Source organism: Protomyctophum bolini (assembly GCF_963924005.1).
Source record: "Protomyctophum bolini genome assembly, chromosome: 19".
NCBI classification, from domain to species: domain Eukaryota; kingdom Metazoa; phylum Chordata; class Actinopteri; order Myctophiformes; family Myctophidae; genus Protomyctophum; species Protomyctophum bolini.
Genome location: NC_137880.1, coordinates 23,588,414 through 23,614,614, shown reverse-complemented (window position 1 = coordinate 23,614,614; position 26,201 = coordinate 23,588,414). Strand labels below are relative to the sequence as shown.

The window sequence follows — 26,201 nt, the reverse complement described above, 5'->3', positions numbered from 1 at the left end:
ACGAAGCCAACTCTTGTCGTGACAAATCATGACAACACACACAATATTTTGGACCAAACAAATAATTACAAAGAAGAAAAACAACAAAAAAAGTGTTGTAACCTGCCGTTTTTTTTTCTACTTTCTAATTCTTTTTTTGGTCCAAAATATTGTGTGTGTTGTCATGATTTGTCACGACAAGAGTTGGCTTCGTACGACGCTTAAAAGGTCTTTAAATTATTTTTAAGAAATGCCTATGGTCAAAATGCATTGCGATTCATTTCCTGGGCCACTCGTTGTTCTGAAAGGGGGAGGGACTGCGACACTCTATACTGTGTAGACCCACTCTGATCTGTGATGCTGCCACGCAAAGCATCCTCACTGTGTGATTGTGAAGGATGACTGTCTGCTTGCAGGAGACAACACAACGTGCGTGCATGGCACAATAGTGGTGGGGGTTCATGCACCATTCCATGGGTTAAGAATAAGATTAGTTACTTTTTACTCACAACAAAGAAAACTGATACTTTGGGAGCCAAACCAAGTTGAACTGCAATGCATTTGAATAATTTTATATTTTACTTATTATAGTTGGTTGAAATGGGTTGATTTAGACTAGTTACATTTTTCTGAGAGATAGAGAGAGAGAGAGAGAGAGAGACATTCATAGAGACATTCTTTGCCACCATGCCAGTCATGAACCAATACAGCCACCCTGCCACAACGAACCTCAGCAACCACAACGCAACGCAACACACATAACCTACTGTCTTCAATTGAAAATTAACATTTGGAATTGATGGCTGTTAATATGCCAAAGCCCAAAACCTTCTAGTTCTAACAAAAAGCATAGGAAATAGCAAATTCACTCATAGGATCATTGAAGTGATCAAGAGCTACATACACACATACTGTTCCCTGTTACAACTCACATACCTTCAACGGCAGATACCTTCAACAACACAACATACAAACTGTAGATTCACATCAGCATTCAATTCCAGAGCCAGAAGCAGTTACTAAAACATGTTTCATTGCCACCCAGTCATTGGGTCCCAAAATGTCAATAATACACCAGCTTGAATCACACTAGTATCCACACAGCGAAAACAAAACACTTCCTACCTTGAGTCGACCAGCCTCATACATCTTCTCACTCAGCTTTTGATGTTTAGTACTGCTAGCATTCTGGTGCAGTGGTCAGGGACTTAAGGCAGGCTCTAGGGTCCAGCATTCACAGCATGGCACAGGAGAATGACTCAGGGCTGAGAAGAATCTGAGCTCTGGGGTCTGGGGTCTTGCACCCTGGCTTGTGTACCTGTGGAGCAGGTTGAGAGAGGCACCATAAGCTTTGAGTAGAAGTAAGTAAGGTAGAAAGATATAAAGTGAACTGACCAAGAGCCACATACTGTACAGTACACTGTAACCTGTCACAACTCACTAGCAACAGCAGACACATACGCATACTACATCTTCCAACTCTTGTCGTGACAAATCATGACAACACACACAATATTTTGGACCAAACAAATAATTACAAAGAAGAAAAACAACAAAAAAAGTGTTGTAACCTGCCGTTTTTTTTCCTACTTTCTAATTCTTTTTTTGGTCCAAAATATTGTGTGTGTTGTCATGATTTGTCACGACAAGAGTTGGCTTCGTACGACGCTTAAAAGGTCTTTAAATTAATTTTAAGAAATGCCTATGGTCAAAATGCATTGCGATTCATTTCCTGGGCCACTCGTTGTTCTGAAAGGGGGAGGGACTGCGACGCTCTATACTGTGTAGACCCACTCTGATCTGTGATGCTGCCACGCAAAGCATCCTCACTGTGTGATTGTGAAGGATGACTGTCTGCTTGCATAGGAGACAACACAACGTGCGTGCATGGCACAATAGTGGTGGGGGTTCATGCACCATTCCATGGGTTAAGAATAAGATTAGTTACTTTTTACTCACAACAAAGAAAACTGATACTTTGGGAGCCAAACCAAGTTGAACTGCAATGCATTTGAATAATTTTATATTTTACTTATTATAGTTGGTTGAAATGGGTTGATTTAGACTAGTTACATTTTTCTGAGAGATAGAGAGAGAGAGAGAGACATTCACCTCAGCAACCACAACGTAACGCAACACACATAACCTACTGTCTTCAATTGAAAATTAACATTTGGAATTGATGGCTGTTAATATGTCAAAGCCCAACACCTTCTAGTTCTAACAAAAAGCATAGGAAATAGCAAATTCACTCATAGGATCATTGAAGTGATCAAGAGCTACATACACACATACTGTTCTCTGTTACAACTCAAATACCTTCAACGGCAGATACCTTCAACAACACACAACATACACACCGTAGATTCACATCAGCATTCAATTCCAGAGCCAGAAGCAGTTACTAAAACATGTTTCATTGCCACCCAGTCATTGGGTCCCAAAATGTCAATAATACACCAGCTTGAATCACACTAGTATCCACACAGCAAAAACAAAACACTTCCTACCTTGAGTCGACCAGCCTCATACACCTGGCTGCCATCTTCTCACTCAGCTTTTGATGTTTAGTAGTGCACATAGCATTCTGGTGCAATGGTCAGGGACTTAAGGCAGGCTCTAGGGTCCAGCATTCACAGCATGGCACAGGAGAATGACTCAGGGCTGAGAAGAATCTGAGCTCTGGGGTCTGGGGTCTTGCACCCTGGCTTGTGTACCTGTGGAGCAGGTTGAGAGAGGCACCATAAGCTTTGAGTAGAAGTAAGTAAGGTAGAAAGATATAAAGTGAACTGACCAAGAGCCACATACTGTACACTGTAACGGTGTAACCGGTCACAACTCACTAGCAACAGCAGACACATACGCATACTACATCTTCCGGTTACAACACACTAAGCCTACAGTATATTACACAGACTGTATAGATATATTATATCCTGTCACAACACAGCCTAGTATACGTACAGTAGGTGTACATACATATATACAATGTTAGTTTTATATCAGATAATCTTAGGAATGAAGCTGTGGGGAGTCGGGATACATCTCTGTTTTTACTAACCACCGTTTTGGTGGTGGTCACCTTGCACCTAATTTTAATGAGTATGAATTGGTTTAGGATAAGGATAAAGATTTGGTGCTGTGACACCCCATCTCTCTCTCTCTCTCTCTCTCTCACACACACACACACACACACACACACACACACACACACACACACACACACACACACACAAGGTAGCTCACCTGCAGAGCAAAAGCAAAACGACCAAGCAAGTTTGTTATGAAGACTAATTAAAATAAACTTATCTTTCAAACAACCCAGACTACTACACTCAACTTCCATGAGGAGGTGTAAACTAAAGTTACATTATAAGTTGTTTCTTTTTTTAACTAGCAAACACAAAGTTGTTGTGTTTGCAGCAGGTGTGTGTGTGGAGGGGGAGGGGATATGGCTACTGGAGGATTTTAAAGAGGGAGTGTCTATTCTGTCTAGTACACACGTTAGCACAGAGCTCCCTCCAGTGGCACGTACATAGTACTGCTCAGAGCAGAGATTCTGCTGTGTGGTGGTGGCGGAGTCAGGGGGGTGCTGACTCTGCACATCTCTGACAAAAAGCATCTGGAAAATTCCACTTCCTCTACACTGAGTCTGAACCCTTGTCTCTCTAAAAGCCTGTGTTTTTGACATGTGCTTCTCACATCAGAGACACATGTGTGGAGCGAGAGGGGGAAGGAGGGCTGTGTTGTTTCAATTCCACGCAGGTAGCTCTGTGGTCGGTGCCTTTCTGAGGATTCTTCTCTGAGTGATTCTCAAACTTTTGGATGTTAATGGAGCCCCAAATCAATATGTATTTGGCCGTGAACCCTACATCTGAGAAGATGTTGTGCCAGGGACCCCCATAGGCCTACAAGTATTAATTTTGAGCTGAATGACTGGACCGACTGTTGTCTGACTGGCAGACCTCCAGATCTGACCGACGGACCAGCTAGGCCTCTAACACACACACAGACAGACAGACAGACAGACACTTAATGATTGTTGCATGATGATAAAGTACGTGAATGTGGTCATTGTAGTTCTAATGTTGTTTGGTGACTGACAATACTTGCTGGGGGTTGTAGTTCCATATACTGTTGGGTGACTGACCGTGTTTGCTGGGCGTTGTAGTTCTATATACTGTTGGGTGACTGACCGTGTTTGCTGGGGGTTGTAGTTCTATACTGTTAGGTGACTCACAGTGTTTGCTGGGGGTTGTAGTTTTATACTGTTAGGTGACTGACTGACTGTGTTTGCTGGTGTCTCTGCAGGCAGATGATGGAACAGCAGCAGCAGATACAAGCCCACATGGAACGGGAGCGACGGTCTTCCAACTCAGGTACAGACACAGAGGATGCCGTTTTAAAGCTCTATTATGTAAAAAAAAATATATATAATAATAATTATATATATATATATATATCAAAGGTTGTGTCCAAACTAGACATAGGATGTAAATGTCTCAATAGAAGAGGAGGGAGACCAAATACAACCTCCCCAATTACATATTATATTGTGCATTCATTGTACCTTACCGGACAGATTGGATGCACAATAACATTCTATTCACAAAAAAAGTTACATAGTAGAGTTTTAAGAAATCTGTTGCATGGAGGCCTATATCGGATTAGGATATATCGCTATAGTACTATAAGTAATATTGTATCCCTCGGTTGGAAACCTCATTATGTCCAAAACTGTTACTTTTCAGGATTCAAAATTCAAAAACTAGAAGTAGCAGATCTACAAGCTCGAAATGCACTGCTTGGCGTCACATTTCGAGCTTGCAGATCTGCTACTTTTGATACATTATTGTGATGCTGTAGTATTTTAAACTTTAGCTGTTGAAAAATAGCAGATCTACAAGCTCATCGGGCTTGTACGTATATCTGCTATTTTTGGAAAATGTGTGCAAATCTTTGAATTGTGTCTTCGGGTCTTAATGGGTTATTGTAGTTTTTGACTAACTACAAACTACTTCCTCCTCCTTCCGCAGGTTCTCCTTTCCAGGGCCACCCTGTCGTGCTCTCGGTAGCGGCCCCCGCCATGCCTCCGCCCATGAACATGAACATGAACATGAACATGGGCGTGGGCCCGCCGCCCCCTCCGCCGCCCCCCGGGCCCCCTCCGCCCTCGGCCGTGGCACCTCCGCCTCCTCTCCCCCCTCCCCTCCCCATGGGAGGTGGCGACGAGCCGCTCCAGGCCGCGGGGGGACTCGCCGCCATGATTGCCGGAGCCAAGCTACGGCGTGTTGGAAGAGTGAGATGTGCCTTTTTATCTTTTTCTTTCTTTCTTTCTTTCTTTCTTTCTTTCTCTCTCTTTCCAAAGTTGTCTCTGTGCTTTTTCCCCTAACCAAAAATAGCAGCTTGTAGATCTGCTATTTTTGGTTGTAGTTAGTTACTTTCCATTTTGAAGTAGTTGTGCTTCGTTCCTCTGATGAGTTAACTCATAACTGTTAGACGTTAATGTATATTCAGTGCATAGCTTCTGAGTGTAGAGAATCAGCTTATAATGATTTCATAAGAGCCTGAGGGACACCATAGTTCCATATTTTCCACTGATCCCCTTTCCTCTCATCTCTGTTCCTTTATTCTCCTGTCTCCTCTCATGTCTCCTCTACTCTTCCTTCACATCATCTCGTTTCATCCTCTCCTCTTCTCTCTGTTATTATAAGTTATTTTTACTTATTTTGTTTTATGCATCCTAATGTCATTGTAAAATTGTGTTTCCTTTGCTTGATGTTCTGTGTAAAGCATGTTGAATTGCCTTGCTGTCGAAATGTGCCATGCGAATAAAATGGCCTTGCCTTCTACTCCTCACAGTCTGAGGACAGCTCTTCTTCGGGCACAAAAAATGATGCCAACCGGACCAGTGGAGGTGCTAGTGGAGGACTCATGGAAGAGATGAACGCTCTGTTGGCACGAAGGTCATTCATCCACACATCAATACTATTTTTTTCATTGTTGTTCATATAGTTTAAATTGTATTCGCTTTGTTCAGGACCCCAGGAAGACTAGAGGAACTAACAAACTATAAACAGCATTGTAGCTGTTTGTGCCCAGGCCCAAGGACCCCCCAAATTGATTTCTATTTGGCCATGGAAAATGTTTTGTGCCAGCCAGGGACTCACAGAAGAGAAGATTTGTGTTAAAAAAAAACAATAAATTGATTTCACTCGCGCCAGAAATGTTTAACTTTTTAATTTTATTTACCGCAGCAGCAGTCTTACCAAACGGACGCGTTATGGCAGGCCTTCATCAGTGTAACAAACGGACGACGTGTTATGGAAGGCCTTCATCAGTGTAACAAACAGACACGTTATGGCAGGCCTTCATCAGTGTAACAAATGGATGCGTTATGGCAGGCCTTCATCAGTGTAACAAATGGATGCGTTATGGCAGGCCTTCATCATTGAAACCCTGATGAAAGCTTGAGGAACTGAAATGCATTTGTCAGACTGGCTACTGAGGTAGAAAAGAAAAACAATGACAACTCAAATTCTGTTATGTGCAAGAACATTTCAATTGTCAATCAGAGCCATATACTGTAGCTGAGACAAGTTTGCCATTAAATGGAGGTCCGTGTAGCCTAATTGAGAATCACTGCTAGAGCCGTACAAATCTTCTCTTATGGGGGTCCCTGGCATATGTTTTCAAATGGGGGTCCGCGGGCTAATAAGTGTCAATTTGGGGGTCCTTGACATGAAAAGGTTTGAGAACTACAGCTGAATGACTTGAACAGCCTGGTTGTGACTCAAGGCTTCTTCTTGCCCCCAGAAGGAAAGCGGCTTCCGAAAGACCTGAGGACAGCCAAAATGTGAGTGATGCGACCAATGCCTACCATGAAGTGATTTGTTTGTTTGATTGATTGATTACTTTATTGAAAATTGATTTAAAAGATAGAGACACAAGAAATCCAGTAGGCTTGTTTCCATTGTGGTCCTTTTGGGGAAAGGGGACAGGGAGCAACAATACAAAACACAGACAAAAACAAAATACCTTTGTATTTTGCCCTTGCCCTGTCCCCCTTCCTTTTGGGAAGGGGGCAAGAAAAACAGAACAAAACAGAACAAAGTAAAAAAAACACAAAACAATTTCATAAAAACTGACCAATGTTTTTTGTTTTTAATTTTGTTTTTTTTATCTGTTTTACTCTGAAAGGTCAGTACATGGATTTAAAATTAGGTCATGTTATCGGCCAACCATAATTTTAATGTGAATTTAAAGAATAAATTAGTTCAATTACGTAGCTGTTGCAGCCCTAGATGTGATTGTTGATGTTGGTGATGATGATGTGATTGATTGCTTGTTCTCCTCATCTTCCTGCAGGATGACCCAAATTCTCCATCGCCCAGCACCCGCAGTGGACACAACTCCATAGGTGAGCCCACCGCTATCTATCTATCTATCTATCTATCTATCTATCTATCTATCTATCTATCTATCTATCTATCTATCTATCTATCTATCTATCTATCTATCTATCTATCTATCTATCATATGTTTGTCTAACTAACTAGAGCCTGTCCATGCTAGTTGTCATCATCCTCTCCTTTGTTTATGTCACTGCTATATGACACATGAATGTCCATCCTTATCTTATTTGATTTCATTTGATCCTGTCTGTCATCCAGATGGAGGCAAAAAGCCGTGGGATCGGGCCAACTCAGCAGAGAGGTCATCGCTGGTTTCCAGGTGTGTTGAAGCATCTCTACTCCTTCAGTACATTGTTATCTTGAAATGATAGTCATTAAACTCATTGACCATGTTCAGGATTGTAATAGGTATTAATCTAATTGAATATATTTTGTTTTGCAGGGTGCGGCCGGTAGGGAATGGCAGTGACGCAGACGCCTTAGACCTCGACAGAATGAAACAGGTAAAATACATTTGGAATGATTGTGGATTAGGACGCTTCTAAAAATGTCTTCCAAAACAGTTTTCTGGAAAAACCTATGTTTCTATGAATCAGTGGTTCTCAAATTTTTGCATGTCAAGATTATGATGTATTTGGTTGCGGAGCTCTATGAAGAATAACTTCCTATGTCTGTTACTTTTAACCAGGAGATCTTGGAAGAAGTTGTCCGTGAGTTGCACAAAGTGAAGGACGAGATCATTGATGGTACGTTTCCTTCCACAAAGTAAAATGGGCTTCTGTTCAATCTCTGTCTCTGCAGGGAACATCATACAGCAGATATACTACATACAGTACGTAGATCTACTTCATTGGCCGCTACTGTTCATTGGAGCGACATGTCAATGCAGTTGCCAATTGTGATTACGAAGCTTAAAAGGCAAACAGAAATACAAATTGTAATGTTCCAGTGTTAAATGCAAAAAACACAATTAAATTAATATTCGCAGACAATTAATCGTCAACTTATATTTGTAATGGGGATAGCCCTAGTCTCTCCACATTGAAACCATCATAGCTCGCTGAATTCTCAAGGGTTAAGCTGTTTTGTTTGTTACAAATGTCAGAGATGTAGTTGTGTTTTAGGATAATTGGTTAAACATTTCATACCAGAAACACGTTACGTAGATAGTAACTGTAATGGTTATTATAAACAGAAATGGTTAGTCTCACTCAGGCATATATCTTGCAGTGGAGTTACAGTATGGCATGTGTCCCCTGCCAATAAAGAGTCATATAATTGTGGAACCACTAGGTGGCATTAGAGACATAATAGAGGACTAAATAGTGGTCAGAGCCATAGAGTACTATAGACAGAGAAACTCCATTCACTTCATGGGACCAGTCCAATGGCGGCTCTTCTACATAGACTTATATTGGCGAATAGGGACACTGGAAGTTTACAGAATGCATTGGAGTTTACAGGCTCGTGCGAGTAAATTAACCACGTGACCGGGCTGTTGTCTGACCCCTCAATGTCACAACTCTGTCTATACTCTATGGCTCTGATAGTGGTGACTAGACAAGGGGCGAGCTCCAAACGTGGTACTGTATGTGACTGTCACTGACTTGCTATCTGTCTATGTTGGTGTCAATTCGAAATTCTAACTTTCTAGGAAACAAAGTTCATCATCATAGCTTGCTCAGACAAGCAAGCCATTTAGATTTTAGTATTATTTGGGGACAAGAACAGATCTTAGTCATCGATGTATTGTGTGTTAGTTTGTCTTGTCTCTCAAGTTTAGGGGACTCCCTCTTTCCCAGGTGTCCGCCTTGATTGTGTCTAACATTTAACTTAACTAAAACTATGCCTAAACCTAACCCTAACCTCACAAATATTATGCCTAACCCTAATGCAATAGAATAAGAATAAGAACATAAGAAAATATCTCTCTCCTCCTTTTTAAACATCCAACCTTGCACATACAGTACCTTACCATACCTTATGCAGTCACTGTTATCGCCTTAACTTGATGCCTGTGTTTTCTCCCGTGTAAATCTCTCTCTTGCAGCCATTAGACATGAACTCAGTAGAATTAGCACGACATAATCTCCAAGAACCACTCCACCCCAGCGTGACCCACCTTTTTTTGGAGCCGTCACCCCCCCCCCCCCCCCCCCCTGCAGCTGCTGCCGTGGCCCTGTGGAATAGAGCCAGGAAGGAACAGGGGCCCAAACTGTGACATCTATTCGTTCTGTGTAGCTGTGGTGTTGAAGCAACGTGTGTGAGGGGGGGGAAGGGGAAACCAGCGTTGTAGTGACATCACACCATCATCTAATGTCTTTTAAAAAAACGTATGGTTCAGGTTTTACGTTTTGGAAAGGAAAAGACACGGATGAGGGACGCACTCTCGCACCGATTACTCCGATGTCTTATTATGTCTGTCCGTCCGTCTGTTAGCCCCTCTGTCGTCCTCGGCATAACCACGTTAACCCTGGAGTCTGGATTTTGGTCATGTCATTATAGACGGAACTTTTTGAAACATTTTCCAAAAACCAAAAAAAGAAATACCTTTTTAAAAGAAAATGTCAAATTGACATGCTCACGTGTCAGGATGCGACCTGCTGTGAGCTTTTACTGTAGATCGGGGGAAAGTTTTCAAAAAAGATAAAAAGAAAATAGGGCTTAAGTGGTTAAAAGAAAATGGATACGAATTCAAGTTACTTTTGTTTAATTTAAAAAACAAATGAATTTATTTTGTGCTATTACTATCATTTTCAGTATCACTATCATTTTTATGATCGTCTTTGTAATGATGTGAATATGAGTAGTAGTACTGTAGCTTAGTGAGTACAATGGTAATAATGAAACGGTAATGAGAATGATATTAATACGGTATTAATTATTATTGCACATTTTGTCTTTTGTATTTTATATCGCTCATGTTGCTTTCCTTGGGTTTCGTTTTGTTACAAAGCACACTCAAATGTATTTCTCATTATTTTTGACACGGACACCAAATTCTTTAAACGTTTTTATTCTTTACGGCTGTGTGGAATCAGTGACCGGAAAAGACAAAACTCTGCTTGAAACAGAGGATGGAATTAACACTGTTCTTTGGATATTGCCATCTTATGAACAACAAAAACACAAAAACAGTATTTGTGATCATGTTAATTAAGATGAGAAGAAGGAAAAAAATCCATTGGTTGCAAGGATATGGTGAAGTATTGTTCATTTTATCATTTACTTTTATGACCAAGTGCTTCCTGGTTAGGAAAAAAAAGAGTACACACAAAGTTTAAAAAGAAATTCAAATAAAACTGTGAACTATGACTTGGTTAAAAGAAAGTAATCTTATTTTTGTCTGCATTTATTGTGGATGACTGTTATTTTGCCTTTGACATCCCCTTAATTACCATATGAGTTATGCAAGGATTTCCCTTCCTCATCTACGTACACCACATTCGCTTTTTCATTGAAGGAGTCGATCATGTCCTTGAGCTTCTGGAACTTCTTGGAGCTTCTTGGTGGTGGTCTTCCATCGACAGGACATCATACATTCGTCTTTTCTGATCATCCATGCATTTCTGTTGATTGGAAGAGAGGTGGAGCGAGGGGTTCCAAGAGCTCAGCTTAGACAAAGATAGGTATACAGTTATACACCACGATTAAATGCTCCATTTTGCAATGCCCAAATGTAATTTTCAGCAATGCTCCATAGACTTGGCTGCTACATGACGTCACAGGGGGCACACACAAAGCCAGGCAGCCTCACTGGGGGTCTCTTTGGTTTGAACAGATGATTTCACTTCATTTTATACTTGCCATATTTTACATGAATCTTTCCTGGGTGTCCCTGGCAAAATATCTTTAGATGGGGTCTACAGCCAAATACACATTTGGGTGATGGGACCTCAACATGAACATTTTTGAAAGCCACTCATCTAGTCTGTATTAGATTGAGATGCTGCTTGTCAACCCTTTTCATGTCATGGAAGGCTAAATCACCCTGCACCATCTAGTTAACCACAAGAAAGTGTGCATTATTTCTCACAAATACCATGTTTTGACTACAGTGGGCAGTGGTTCAGGGCCCAGGTAGAGTGGCCGGTAGAGCAGTTGGATGGGAACCAGTTCGATCCAGGGCTCCCCCAGAGTTAGTGTCGAAGTGTCCTTGAGCAAGACACTGAACCTGCTGCCACTGACTTGAGCCAAATCCTGTCTGCATGCTTCACCCACATTTCCCATTTTCAGCCAGAGGTTTTGGTTTGAGTTTAACACAGCACAGAAAGTACAGGTAATTATTTTATTACCTCTCCCAGTAATAAATAACTAAATAATTAGCTACAAAACATAAATTTCTGTTTTTATTCATTCTGCACTAAAAGGAACAACTAACATTTCATTAGAACCAAAATGTAATACCTACTGTCAGCAGCCTATCACAGTGCCCACTGCCTATAGTGAGGCCAAGGAGGAAGACTTTAGTCCAATCACATTAGTATAAACCATCAGCCCAATCAGGGAGCAGTTATGTCAGCTGGTTTGCATTTATGTGTCTGAAGCAAGACAATTAACATTTTAGTGTTAGTTTCAACTAAGGCCTATTCATAGTCCAGTTTTCGGTGAATAGATGACCACCGAAAACTACAACATGACGTCACGCCGGTCACCACTCACACAACACATCTCTCTGTTTTTACTAACCACTGTTTCAGTGGTCACCTCACCGAAAACTGGACTATGAATAGGCCTTTAGTCTACATCCCAGGACATCCAGAGGTTTATCACATCAAGAAAACATTTTACCAAGGACAGGCATCGTGTTCTTGTGCAAGAACACTACGTTTAATTTGAAATACATTCCACTGATTGATTGGAGCATGACACAAATGAACTATTGCCGATATCCATTCTTGTTCCAACGCATGACCATCAGAAATTAAATCCAATGGCTTGGCCGTATTCATGGGCGAAAGGTCAGCAAGAGAACTGGGAGGGATAGCGTGTTGATATGCACGTTACGCCAGTGGTTCTCAAATGTTTTTCATGTCAAGGACCCCCAAATGAATGTGCATTTGACGAGGACCCCCACTGGAGCAGCAGATTTTGTTAAATATGTTTCCGAAATATGTGGTTGTCTACGCACTCTCCCCAGACCAAACATTAGGGGTTACAGGGACCAGACACATGGGGGGAATGACTTGTTAAGAAGCATTTTGCACCAACAGAGAATGGGAAAAACTAAACTAAAAAGAAAAACGTACCACAAACATACATTAAAAGAAATGTGTGAACAGGATAAATAAAGTGATCCTAAGAAGAAGATTACATGAAGAATTACTTTTCTCCAGAAATTGTTCTACTGTATTCATATTGTACTGTATGCATTTACAAAATGACCAGTGTGATTTTACTAAAACTCAAAACTGTTTGGAGAGTATAATCATAATTTTAAAACAAACACACATGATTCATTTGAGTAAACCCCTATAAATTCAATGCACCACAATGTAATAGAATTTCCATGGATGTTGACAAAGAGTGGCACCTAGTGTGCAGGAGAAGAAACTACATACTCCCCCTCCACCTAGACCTAGATTAAGTAAGCCTTGAATAAATCTGGATTCCACCATTCCAGGCTTTAACAGGCTGTAAACAGTGTTTGTGGTAGAAACAAAAGAAAAGAAAAAAAAACTTGTAGATCTGCAAGTTTTTCAACAGCTAAAGTTTAAAATAACATTAAGCCATTAAGGCTGAGGCAGATATATGCTATATATACTGTTCATAGCAACAAGAACTCCAAAAGTGGTTCCTGTCCTGAATAGGTTAAAGTGGTCAAAAGCTAAGGCGACACAGATGCGTTCCAGGTCTTAATGGGTTAACAACTGCAAGGGTAATGAAATCATTAAAAACTATTGAAGGGCTCGCTACTCACTTTGAATGCTCCAAGCTTTATTGATCAATGTTTTGGCCTTCACAGTCTTCTACGGGTTTCTGAAGAACACACTGTGAAGATCAAAATGTTGCTGCTGCTGCTACTCTTGATCAATAATGTTTAGATCATTCAAAACCAGGCATGTAACGAAATATAGTATATAGATATATATCGATATTAATCCCGACGATATGAATCGATTCATTGAAATAAAAAAATCGATTAAAAATAAAAGTGAAATGTGAGCTTTAGTCATATTCCATCCTATTCAAGTGCTTTTGGAGAGAAATGATGGTCACTTTCAGTAGTAGAGCACTGTAGAGGGGAGCTGTGTGTGTCTGTGACTGTGCCCAGGTGATGATGGTCGTTAATGCTCATCAAGGAAGGCAATTATGTTTCTGCACTGTCAAAAGTAATGCTACTTCTTTTGCAATGTAGTTAAATAAAAAACCTCAGGGGGGGGGGGAAGATAAATTAGCCTATATAAAATAAAATAAACGGTAATATATATTTTTTAATATTGTGAACCTCATATCGTGATACGAATCGTATCGTGAGTTGAGTGAATCGTTACATGCCTATTCAAAACAAAAAGTTGCCCGAACCCCGAAATGTGAGAAGAGCTGTCTGCCACACTTCTTATTTCTTCCTCCGTCTCTCTGTTCTCCCCTCTACAAATCCTCCTATTTCCCCCGTGTCATTGTCCCCTCTCCTCGAGAATGTTTATTTCTGCAGCTATTATGGGGTGCCGAAAGTGAGAGAAGGAAGGAGTGAACGTTTGATGGCGTTCTACACCCATCTTCGTCTCGCGGCTCAATTGCAATCACCCTTCTCGTCCTCCTTGACCTCTCGTACAGTTGGTTTCCTCCTGGTTCATTTCTGCAGCTCCTGCGGCGTGCTGAAGGTCTCGTACACGTTTGCTGCAAACTCCTTCACCTGGTCAATCATCAGCAAGTCCTGGAGAGAGACAGAGAGACGAAGAGGAGAGACAAAGGATATAGGCAGAAACCTCCTATCTCCATATTTTAACTTTTTGTGTCCTCTCCCCCACAAAAGCATCAAAAGTAGCAGATCCACCAGCTCGAAATGCTTGTCTATCTTCTGCTTTTTCTGTTTTTGAATTCGAGTCCTGAAAAGTAACAGTTTTGGACTTGAGGTTTCCACCCGACAGAGACGATAATAAAGATGGATGCAATTCACTTTCCTTTCTTTGCAATATTAGTCTCAAGGCTGAGAAAGGGTGCACAGTAAAATACTGTGCAATACAGTGAAATTAAAACTAAGGATTTTACTGTGTGACGTGCACCAAGGAATGGATTTGACCTGGGCCCAAGTAAGGCCAGGCTAAACTGAAAACATGGAGTTGTTACCTGGACAAAGTGGCTGGGTGTTTCACTGCAAATGCTGTTGATCTGACCATTGACGATGGGGATGATCTTAGCTAGGGGCAGGCTGACTGCTGACAGACTGGAGAGACGGACACAGAGATATCAGTCCAAGTGCACTAGAACTGTAAAGGTATCGTTTTAAACATCTCAAGTGGAACGCAGAGTTTCCACCACAACTTTAACAAAGACAATGAGCGATACAATAGTTATACAGTAGTTACAGTGCTTGCTGTATGAGTGTGAACGGCCCTTAAAGGGATAGTTCAGATTTTTTTAAATGTATGAAAGTATGTATGAAATACTTGCCATTAATATAGTGGTTGCAACTGTATTAATTGATTGCCCGAGTTCCGTGGTGGGAGTTCTGCTCTGGTTTTGGTCAATATTAAGTAGTTCCGGTCATTTTGTGGGGGGCACAGGGGGCCACGCATTAAAAGTAAATTAATCCACAAAACTAACATCATTTGTATTGTTGACCTACGGTATTTCTAAAATATTAGTGCAACTTTTGTTCCTTTTTGACCCCTCTATCACACAGAACTATGTTTTTTGTGTCCATATCACTACGGCCAAAGAATAGTTCCATGTGATAGAGGGGTCAAAGTTGAATGAAGGTTGCGCTAATATTTTAGAAATAGGTCAACAATACAAATGACGTTAGTTTTGTGGATTACTTTACTTTCACTGCGTGGCCCCAGTGCCCCCCACAAAATGACCAGAACTACTTAATATTGACCAAAACCAGAGCAGAACTCCCACCACGGAACTCTGGCAATCAATTAATACAGTTGCAACCACTATATTAATGGCAAGTATTTCATACAGCTTAAGTTAAAAAAATCTGAACTATCCCTTTAAGGCAAAAAAAGACTACATCCAGAAATATGCACACACCAAGCAGACCACGCCAACGCTCTGAATCACCGTTTGCAGATGGCCGTTAGCTTGTGTTTGCCACAAAGTATTTAATATGAAAACTGTATTCAGGCTGCACATTTAGACTGACGAAAGACAATGTTTCTAAATGTATTTGACATAATAGCATTATCACACTATATATACAGGAACAAAATATTACAGTAGAGCCATTGATGGCTACCAGTACTGCTTGGACAATGTATCTGTCATGAAAAGAATCATGATTGATTGGGCCACAGACATGCCAATCGGGGGAGCTGACCTATCAGGAGCGGAGCTGAGGCCAAGGGCAGAGTCACCGGGAGGCGGGCGGAAGAACTCAGCCAGGTTGTCAAGGAGACGAGAGAATCCTCGGTTCAGACAGGTGTTGAGAACAGTGCTGAAGTCTGGACTGGAGACACACATACACACGTTTGTATTACTGTACTTGTGAGAACGTCAACGTTCTAAGACAGTGATTTTATTAATTCTGTGTACTGTGTGTCTTTGGTGTTTACCTGTCCAACATGTCTCTGGTCTCACTGAGCAGTTTGATGGTCATAATGTCCTGTTCTGTCAAACCACACGCCTGCACGCGCACACACACACACACACACACACACACACACACACACACACACACACACACACACACACACACACACACACACACACACACACACACACACACACACACACACACACACACACACACACACACACACACACACACACACACACACACACACACACACACACACACACACACACAGGAAATAAGAACTTGTATTGATCCAATGTAATTATTATGTAGTCACAGTTTAGTTTAGGCATTTAGCAGACACTCTGAATCCAGAGTAAAAAACATGGCAATATATCAAATACATAAAAATAGTCATCATGAATTGTTGATGCTTTTCATTGGTAAAATATGTATACATGAACCCACAGCTCCACAACACGTCTACAGATGTACAATGCAAGCACGTAGGCGGAGTATCATTTCTCTTCTGAAATTAGAACGTTTTGTCTGGTTTTCAGCATGTGGCGGCCAAGTCTATAGACTTTTAATGTTTCTCTTATTTATGCTCCCCCAAATATCAACATTGCCTATGCCTATACTTCACACAAGTGTGATTTATTTCAATCACTTTCTGCTTCATACAACCAAGTAAAGCATATATGAATGGTCGTTGTGACCTGGTCCGACAGCGTCGTCTCTTCGTCAGCTATCATGTACCAGGACAGGCGTCTGTGGGCTGAGTCCCCACCTGGCCCTCCAGGGGGTCCCTGGCCTCCCTCGACCAGCGCTCTGATCCAGCTCAGCTGTTGCTCCACTTCCAACAGGGACAAACTCTGTTTCAGAGAGACACTGTGCGTGCACACACACACACACACACACACACACACACACACACACACGTTTGTGTGAGAACAATGTCAGGAGAGATGCAGGCAGACAGACAGACAGACAGACAGACACTCACTCTCCCAGTGTATCCTGGACTGCTCTCTTTACCACTGACATCAGTTCTGTCAAACCTGAGAGAGAGAGAGAGAAAGGCAGATGAGACTGAGCAACAAGACATGGACGTGTGTGTGTGTGTGTGTGTGTGTGTGTGTGTGTGTGTGTGTGTGTGTCCTACCATCTCCTAATAGATGTTGGATACTGGACAAATACTGCTGTTGGACATCTGGTGGAGCCAGAGGAGTCTGGAGAGAGATAAACGCACACGCGTCGCACACACACGTAAGTTCCCTGATCATGGTTAGGCAGACGGACAGACAGACGGAGAGACAGACAGACGTCCTCACCATTCCATTCTTCCCTACAGAGTTGTCCAGGTACAGATATCCTCCTATGATGTTGAGTTGTACTCTCAGCAACACCACCAGCATACAGGTGCTGTACACTGCCACAATACTGCGAGTAAAACCTGTTCCACACGTCATGAATTAATGTTAACATACATACTGTACAGTCACTGCCACAATACTGCGAGTAAAACCTGTTCCACACGTCATGAATTAATGTTAACATACATACTGTACAGTCACTGCCACAATACTGCAAGTAAAACCTGTTCCACACATCAAGAAATAATGTTAACGTAGTATATGTACAGTAAGGCTGGGCTAATGGAGTACCAACTCCCTGACATCACTCGCTCAGCCCCCTGGGCTGTGGAAGTAATTTCTCTATGGAGAATAACATTGGATCATCTTATTGTCTCATATAAGATGGATTTTGATGGAAACTGTCCCGCTGTCAGTCGATTCTTCATATACATATGAATGAATCCGCCGGCAATATAAAATAAAATAAAAAGGGGCAAAAACGTGACCAGGGTAGGATGTGTAAATTACGTCCGACTGTGCTCTATGAACCAAAATGTAGAACCTATAACCGACTTAAACTTGCTCATGTAGGTTAATCGATCGTTAACAGTTTTGGAGGATTATGTTACAACTCATTGCATTGTGAATCTGTGATCGTTTGGGGTCATGTCTAATATGAGGTAGAGCACTTACTGATGATCTTCAGGTCCTCCCAGATCTCCAACTTATTGGTCGGTCTACGATGGCGGCAGGGTCAAGAGAGGTGGCGGCATTGCAGAGAATTAGACATTTAAGACATTGCTGCATGTACTGTAGAGCAGTGGTTCTCAAAGTGGGGTCTGGGGAGTTGTTGCAAACCACTGGGCTAAATGACTGATAGTTAAGAACCAAATGGCCCATAGGTCTGTAAATCTGAGAAGGACCTGTAAGGGTGCTGTAAGGGGTCCCGTTAAGGGTCAATTGCCTGCGGCATAATGCACAACACACTGGGGGTCCTTGGATTTAAAACATTAGAGAACCACTGCTCAATTGAGCTAAACAAAACATTAATAAAAAGGACTTTTTTTCTCTGTGCCACTTTGTAACAGAAGAGAAAAACACATTTGTCAACTACCTTTTTTCACCAACGAAAACTAAGTAAAAACTAAACTATGCTGATAAAACTAAATATGTTGACAATTTAGTCAACAAATAGCAACTAGACTAAAATGTTAGGGAGGGACTAGTAGAGAAGAGATCCAATAGATATAACTAATTCATGCCATTGTATGTTTGGTTGCGCTCTGAAAATAGCAGATTGACTAAAATGAGGGATTACGACACCATCAACGCCCACCAACATACATTTTACTAAAACTATCGTAGACTAAAAGAAAATCAGGTGACTAAAATATGACTAAAAGACTATAAAAATCAACTCTGAAGTGTAGCATGTGTGTGTTGTACTGACTTGGTCTTGAGCAGCATCGTCAGGCTCTCGGAGTTCAACTGTTGAATGATGGCCTCTCTCAACGTAGGCAACATGGACAGCACTATCGAGGAGGGACACACACGTTTCACCAGGCATGTGCACAGTGCACACAGACATCAAAAGGGGGCTTCAGCGCCTGTCCTTTAACTCTCCAGACCACGAATTCTACATTTACTGTGGTGAAAGAAATGCGAATCCCCCCTCCCCATTTCCATGCCATACCCGAAGGCATTCAGGAGAAATATGTTTTTACAGGGTCAAATTAATGCTTCTCCATCTCTCTTTCGGGCAACCCTTGATATTTTTAAACGTGCTGCTCAATCATTTGATGCGTGCGTCTATGGTAGAAGATTCAATGGAGACTTTCCTCCGATCATCAATTTGTTTTAGTCTTAAAACGTATACAAATATAATAATAAAGAAATCTTATATATTTTTTTTTATGAAGGAAAAGAAAATGGGATTTTTACTCGAGCCGTGAGCAGTGCTTTAGGCTACAACAGGTGCAATGAAACAGCGATATTAACTCCTCACTCACCGGTCATGTTGCAGGTCCTCTGGTTGCTCTCAAAGTGAAACTGTCGTCTGGCCTGAGAGATGTATTCTGACGCCTCCTTCTCCTGGATCTCCCGCATCTTCCTCTGGGCATACTTACCCAGGAAATACACACCTGCAGGGCCCACGTACACATCACAACACACAGCCAGCATGACAAGTCACTTTTTGCACCTAAAACCTAATAGTTATACAGTATATTTAAGGTGCATGCTGGAGTCGTGCTTAGTAAAATAGCAGATCTACAAGCTCACTGTGAGCTTGTTTAAGTCTTACAAAAACAGTGTGCAACTAGAACTGCACTCTGTCGAGTGCATACTTGCTTGTTGCACACTAGTAGGCCATAAATGGCCAACTAGTGCGCAAGCAGAGCGCGCAAGTACTTTCGACCGTTATAAACTGTCACTTTTGATGCGTATGCACCGTCCCAGCAAATTGTGCCTGATACGGCAGTGGTGCCAGATTACATACATGTATACACAGGAGCATTAACTTTAATCCTCCCAACACTAAAACATATCGTCATTACGTCACCATCGAAAACCAATTACACTCTGGCATTGGGACCTTAAATCCACATATTTCTTACGTCATCATTGAGAGCTAGTTATATATACTATATATATGCTGGGACCAGATTACATACATGACCATATTTCTTACGTCATCATTGAGAGCTAGTCATACATATACTATATATATGTAATTTGTAAGTTGATTAGCGGTATACTGTGGTTACTTTGCACCAAAAACCGTCCCAGCCAACCCGCCACTTTTGATGCGTATGCAAATAAAACAGCAAATTGTGCCTGATTTGCTGGGACCAGATTACATACATGACCATATTTCTTACGTCATCATTGAGAGCTAGTCATACATATACTATATATATAATTTGTAAGTTGATTATGATTAGCGGTATACTGTGGTTACTTTGCGCCAAAAACCGTCCCAGCCAACCCGCCACTTTTGATGCGTATGCAAATAAAACAGCAAATTTGTGCCTGATTTGCTGGGACCAGATTACATACATGACCATATTTCTTACGTCATCATTGAGAGCTAGTCATACATATACCACCATGTAATCTGGTCCCAGCAAATCAGGCACAAATTTGCTGTTTTATTTGCATACGCATCAACAGTGGCGGGTTGGCTGGGACGGTGCATACGGACCGGGCGAAATTATTACTTGCACGCTCTGCTTGCGCAAGTAACTAGAAAGGAAGGTGCAATGCTGGGAAATTGCAAGTGTGGTTGCACCGACAATTTCAAGCTTTGAGTCTTGCATAGGTACAGTATGATGATGTATTTATTGACCCACATGACGTCACAGGGACCCTAAAAGGTTTATACGGAATAAATAAATAAACAAATAAAGTCAGACAATACTAACTTAGACAATTACTAATTTGTTAACCCCTTTTTGAGGGGCTCTACTTAGAGCCCCTCCTATATTCAGCTATTAGTGTAGATTTTTGTCTTACACAAACATTAAATTCCCCATTGACAATGAATGGAGATTTTACATCATATGTGGACGAGCAAATCGGCTATTTTCGTCCTACAGTGCGTCACGAAGATTAAATTCCCATTGACAATGAATGGAGAATTTACGTCATGATGTACAATGATAAGAGTGCCCCTCACTTCACATGGGTGTGATTTTTTCACACTTCTAATTTTTGTTAATGTAATATCATGATGGCATGATTTAAGGTAGCCCTAGAACGGCTCTTGTTGTTACAAACAGTATGTACAAGCAATGAGCATTTAAAAGGTCAGTTTTGCAGTAAAGCGAACAGAGAACGTTCTAGCTGTTCTACCATTTGCCTTTACCCACTTAATTATTACACGGGCAGTACTGACGATACTATATCAAATACAACGAAATAATATTTTGTGAAAGCACTAGTATAAATATTGGGTTAGGCACTATACTGTTCAAGTGTCCGCAAGCTTGCAGCTGGACAGTGGCTGGCTGCATGCGCCTTAATTTGTCAGGTCACACCCTTTATAAATTAAACTAATTCTCATTTAGGGATTACATTTCATCCCCAAATAAATGCACTTAAAAGGGCTTTTAGTTAATTTTTGCATTTAACCATTACAATCACTCTGACAAGACATAATACCACGTAGTATGAATGAATGATATACTGTAGATATAAACTACACCACGGAGTAAAACCCTCTGGATTATCCTTCTGTTACGCTTGGGATTGTACATAAACATTTGGACAGTCGTAGAATACATATTTATGCTAACTATGAAGCAGTGCTATGAATGCTAATACTACACAACATAGCAGTGAAAACAACTTTACCCACCTCCAATGACAGCTCCAGTAAAAATAAACTTCCTTCTGTGGCGCTTCACGAAATTCCAAACGGAGGAAAACATTCTGTGTCAATGTAAACGTTTTACACTTTAATACTATAGTTCTTTTAAGATTAACTTGTGTACATGACAGACAGCTAATCATCCACGTTAGCTGAAAGCATGAAAAGTGTGTGCGAAAAACAGACCTGTGTGTGATGATCACATCGATGATCAACCCGGCTTGTCTGGATCATCGGTGTTTGATTAAACACGCCTGAAGGTATCAGTTTGTCTTGCCATGTCTGCGTATTGTAAGCGACTTTGGGCTTCTTCTTCTGTAAAGTTTGTTGTATAAATTTGTAATTAGGTTGCGTTTTTTGGTGCTTGTTGCCACGGAAACGGTCGACAGCGTGATGTCAGGCCATGACGTCACGTACGTCACCCTATATAGTATGGCGAGCAGAGCAGTAGATATCTAGAGACAGGCTTTAGACTCAAACGTGACCAGCTCCATTCCCTCCCCAGCTCCTAAGAAGAAATAAGGCCTACCTGAATACGAGCCCTTATACTCCCCTGACCGTCCCTATAAGTATAGGAGATCTCGGTTACAGTACGTGCTTGTTTAAGAAGTTGTTTCAAAAAGGGTAGTTAATGCTGGGCTTGTTTCCCAATGCTGTTTAAGCCATGTGATTCTCACACATTTCCATGTTAAGTAACTTAAGGACGGACCCCCACAGTGATGTATTAAATATATTCCACATTTGTCCGTTTTTTCCAATATTTTGTTTTTTGAAAAACGCCGCGAGCTTGTAGATCGGCTATTTTCAATCAACAAGCAATTAAGTTTGTAGCCCTAGCCCAGTCCATAGACTCCCAGTCGCTTCTTTTTGGGCTTGATTTCATAGACCGGCGGTTGCTAATGTGACGTCTCTCACACAATCTGGCAACAGTGGTGTCCGACCAATATTATCTTCCCTCTCCAGTGTCCACTCAGGAATCAGTGGTGGAAATACGTAAATATGTACGTAAATTAATTATGTTATGGTTTGTTTCCAGACTAGTACAGACTACAGTATATCATTTAACTGGATGTTTTATATTTACACGGAGTCATTCTTGGTTTGCTATGCAGGACGGAGTGCAAGGAGACCGCTTTGAGGGATACTTTTTATCCAACCGAAGAGGACATTGAGAAGTGGATGTCCAGTGCGTTCGACATGGTGAGTTTGTCCATAAATTAAGTAGTTTTTGACAGGGATATCGCACTGACGTCTATTGGATACACCACCGGCATGGACTTTATTTTAGTGTGTGTGTGTGTGTGTGTGTGTGTGTGTGTGTGTGTGTGTGTGTGTGTGTGTGGAGTGATCACAGGCACACTGACATAAGCGTGAGGAAGAGGATTTTTGAGTGGTACTCCTATAGACAGCTATATGTGTGTGTCCCTGTGTCCGAGCACGAAACTATATAGCCTTAGTTTGTTCACACACAGGACAGGGAGGAGGGCTTGTACAGTACAGTGTACAGTACAGTAGCCTACAGTACAGTACACTTCAGATCGGTCTGATTTTTCTTTTAAAAATAACATTAAATTAAGCTCTCTCAAATGCAAATCCCAGTCTGGGAGATAGGTGGGTTATTAATAATTATCATTACAATGTCCGGATGTGAAAGAAAATAGTACATTTTGACAATTTTGCCTGCCATAGTATTTTAATGGAAAAACAATTGCCCAATACTAACAGCCGGTCAGCAAGTGGATTCATGAATGTTTGTATATAGACAATATTTTAGGCCAGTAAAAAAGACTACTGATACCAAATTTCCCGCTTTAAACAAAAGAAGCCTGTCGGCTGCCGGACTATTAGATGACTCTGCTGACATAATGCACTGGTGAAATTTCTAACGAAAGAAAGAAAATTAAGTAGTAGATTAAGATGTGCTAATACAATATAAAGTCAGAATCAGGGACGTGCAGAGAGTGTTAGAGAGGCAGGGGCTGATCAATCCCGTAAGAGGGCACTTTTGGACAAAAATAGGAGCAAAAATAGGAGATCTACAAGCTCACAACGCGTCACACCGCAACGCGTTGTGAGCTTGTAGGGCGCAACCCAGCACTCATCTTTATCTACTGGAGATGTGGTGTACCGTACCGTACGGCATGGATTTCGAAACAAAATTAGAAAATGCTGCGTTTGAGTTCAGGAGACTTCGGGGAAAAAAGCAATTCTCCTGAAAGCCGGTATGGAATGGAAAGGAGTGGCATTTGCATTTCTTTCACCATAGCAAATGCTTCATGTTCTGCAAAGGGCAGTTGTTATACAGATGGGTATATAATTGAGCAGGGGCTGAAACCCCCTTTGATGTCTGTGTGCACGTGCCTGGTCAGAATGAAATACAATTATGTTATTAGAACAAAGACAACATGATCAACACAAAATAAACCAGTCCAAATCTATTCGTGTGAACACTGTATTTTTTATTTCAGTCATAATGTGAGTCACCTGTTAACAACATTGTCTTCAATCTCTTTAGATCAGTGGGTTGACAGTTTTGGGGGTTAACAGTTTATTATCTGACTAATGCCCATATTGCACTATTACTTTGCTAAATCTGAGCTTTAATTGTGATCTTTTTCCTGCCAGGCTAAAGACGCCCTGGAAAATGGAGAGGTGCCTGTGGGATGCCTCATGGTATATAACAATGAAGTTGTGGGCAGGGGCAGGAATGAAGTCAACGAGACCAAGAATGTAAGCCAAGTACACTCTCAGACTCAGAGTGTACCATTGTACAGTCTCTGAACGAAAATGTACAAATTGATATATATAATAATTAACATTTGGCAGTGTGCTTGAACTAGTCTGGACTATTCGTGCAAACACAATTTTCAAAGGCTTCTGCCTAACCCTAACCCTGTAAAATAAATCAATCCCACTATGAATCAAATTAGTTTGAGCATTACCTAGGTTGAAATTGAAATCACTATTTTTACTTTACTGAACGGAAGTGTGTGTGTGTGTGTGTGTGTGTGTGTGTGTGTGTGTGTGTGTGTGTGTGTGTGTGTGTGTGTGTGTGTGTGTGTGTGTGTGTGTGTGTGTGTGTGTGTGTGTGTGTGTGTGTGTGTGTGTGTGTGTGTGTGTGTGTGTGTGTGTGTGTGTGTGTGTGTGTGTGTGTGTGTGTGTGTGTGTGTGTGTGTGTGTGTGTACGTTTGCGGCAGGCCACGCGCCATGCAGAGATGGTGGCCCTGGACCAGGTGCTGGAGTGGTGTCATCGTGGCAACATGGAGGCCAGAAGTGTGTGTGAGATGACGGTGCTGTACGTCACTGTGGAGCCGTGCATCATGTGTGCAGGAGCCCTGCGGCTGCTCAGTATCTTACCAACTCTGTGTGTGTGTGTGTGTGTGTGTGTGTGTATATAGTATTTGTGCTGTGTTTACCTCTGTATAAAGAATGTATCTTAACAGTAACCCCTGCCAGACATTCCGGTGGTGGTGTATGGCTGTGGGAATGACAGGTTTGGAGGCTGTGGCTCTGTGCTGCATATCTCCTCAGCACAACTACCTCACACTGGCACCTCATTCAAGGTATGCAGCCTAATGACATTTTCATGTCAGGGAGTAAGGACCCCCAAAAATCTGTGTTGTTAAAAAAAAATCCTCCTTTTTGTGACCTGGTGTTTCTTCTCTACAGTGTGAATCAGGCTACAGGGCAGAAGAGGCAGTGGAAATGCTGAAAAGCTTCTATAAACAGGAGAATCCAAATGGTAACTAACTACTATAATCTCTTCTCTCTTCTTCTCTCTCTTCTTCTCTCTCTTCTAATCTCACAGTATTCTCTCTGTGTTACAGCCCCAAAACCAAAAACCAGGAAAGACTGAGGCTGTGCCATGCTGTATCATCACTTTCTGCCATGTTTATTTATTTATTTTTTAATAAAATTGTTTATTTAGTGTGGGAGCATTTTCTATTCTATTCTGGATTGCATTTGGGTTGAGTCTAGAGAGCAAAATCTTCTATTTTAACAATTTCTTATTGTCTCTTTCTTCATTGTCTGAGGAAAAGGTCAATTGGTCTGTTATTAATGCAAAACAAATCAATGACAGATTGGAAGGATTTTAAATAGTCTGTAACTCTTTGCTTTGTCCTGTCTTTCTCTCTTTAGCTTTTAAGATGTTGATATTCATCTTGTATTCATCCTTAGGACCCCAAATCACACCTTGGAAAGCATGAGTGTCTATTTCAAACAAAGTGTTTTTTGACTGGGGGTTCATATTTTGACAGCAGGAATTGCCTGTCATAATTTGACCCCCCAGTATTAGGACGTTGATATTCATTCATCAGCCAACACTCACAGGTAGTGTACCCCCCCCCCCCCCCCCAGAGAGGACGTATAGGGCCTTAGTCCTACTCCTCCTC

The 26,201-nt window shown here is 41.4% G+C and overlaps 3 protein-coding genes across 6 annotated transcripts in view; 2 read left to right on the top strand and 1 right to left on the bottom strand.

Annotated features, from left to right (window-relative positions):
- evlb (Enah/Vasp-like b) overlaps positions 1–10,717 on the top strand; it is a 65,599-nt gene extending 54,882 nt beyond the window's left edge. For all 3 annotated transcript variants that reach the window (XM_080791094.1, XM_080791093.1, XM_080791095.1), the window contains exons 5-13: positions 4,291–4,358; positions 5,016–5,278; positions 5,842–5,945; positions 6,799–6,835; positions 7,348–7,399; positions 7,653–7,713; positions 7,837–7,897; positions 8,083–8,140; positions 9,445–10,717. In XM_080791094.1, coding sequence (XP_080647220.1) covers positions 4,291–4,358; positions 5,016–5,278; positions 5,842–5,945; positions 6,799–6,835; positions 7,348–7,399; positions 7,653–7,713; positions 7,837–7,897; positions 8,083–8,140; positions 9,445–9,482 — 742 coding nt within the window. In that variant the 3' untranslated portion in view covers positions 9,483–10,717. The remainder of the gene's footprint in view (positions 1–4,290; positions 4,359–5,015; positions 5,279–5,841; positions 5,946–6,798; positions 6,836–7,347; positions 7,400–7,652; positions 7,714–7,836; positions 7,898–8,082; positions 8,141–9,444) is intronic.
- A 566-nt stretch (positions 10,718–11,283) lies between these two features.
- On the bottom strand, positions 11,284–21,989 carry pex3 (peroxisomal biogenesis factor 3). The gene is made up of 12 exons (XM_080790373.1): positions 21,796–21,989; positions 19,448–19,579; positions 18,889–18,970; positions 18,132–18,175; positions 17,415–17,536; positions 17,246–17,312; positions 17,087–17,141; positions 16,800–16,971; positions 16,118–16,188; positions 15,883–16,011; positions 14,685–14,781; positions 11,284–14,271 (listed from the first exon to the last, which is right to left on the bottom strand). Exons 1-12 carry the CDS (start codon positions 21,866–21,868, stop codon positions 14,188–14,190), a joined length of 1,128 nt encoding a protein of 375 aa, XP_080646499.1. The 5' UTR covers positions 21,869–21,989; the 3' UTR covers positions 11,284–14,187.
- Positions 21,990–22,743: 754 nt separating this feature from the next.
- On the top strand, positions 22,744–25,933 carry adat2 (adenosine deaminase tRNA specific 2). Of its 2 annotated transcripts, none has more exons than XM_080790445.1 (7): positions 22,744–22,812; positions 22,920–23,007; positions 24,433–24,537; positions 25,005–25,155; positions 25,264–25,370; positions 25,477–25,549; positions 25,635–25,933. In XM_080790445.1, the coding sequence occupies exons 2-7, from the start codon at positions 22,987–22,989 to the stop codon at positions 25,661–25,663; spliced, it is 486 nt and encodes a 161-aa protein (XP_080646571.1). In that variant the 5' UTR covers positions 22,744–22,812; positions 22,920–22,986; the 3' UTR covers positions 25,664–25,933. The 2 variants fall into 2 exon arrangements, with proteins under 2 accessions (XP_080646571.1, XP_080646570.1); XM_080790444.1 differs by having other exon boundaries at positions 22,759–22,808.
- The last annotated feature ends 268 nt before the right edge of the window (positions 25,934–26,201 follow it).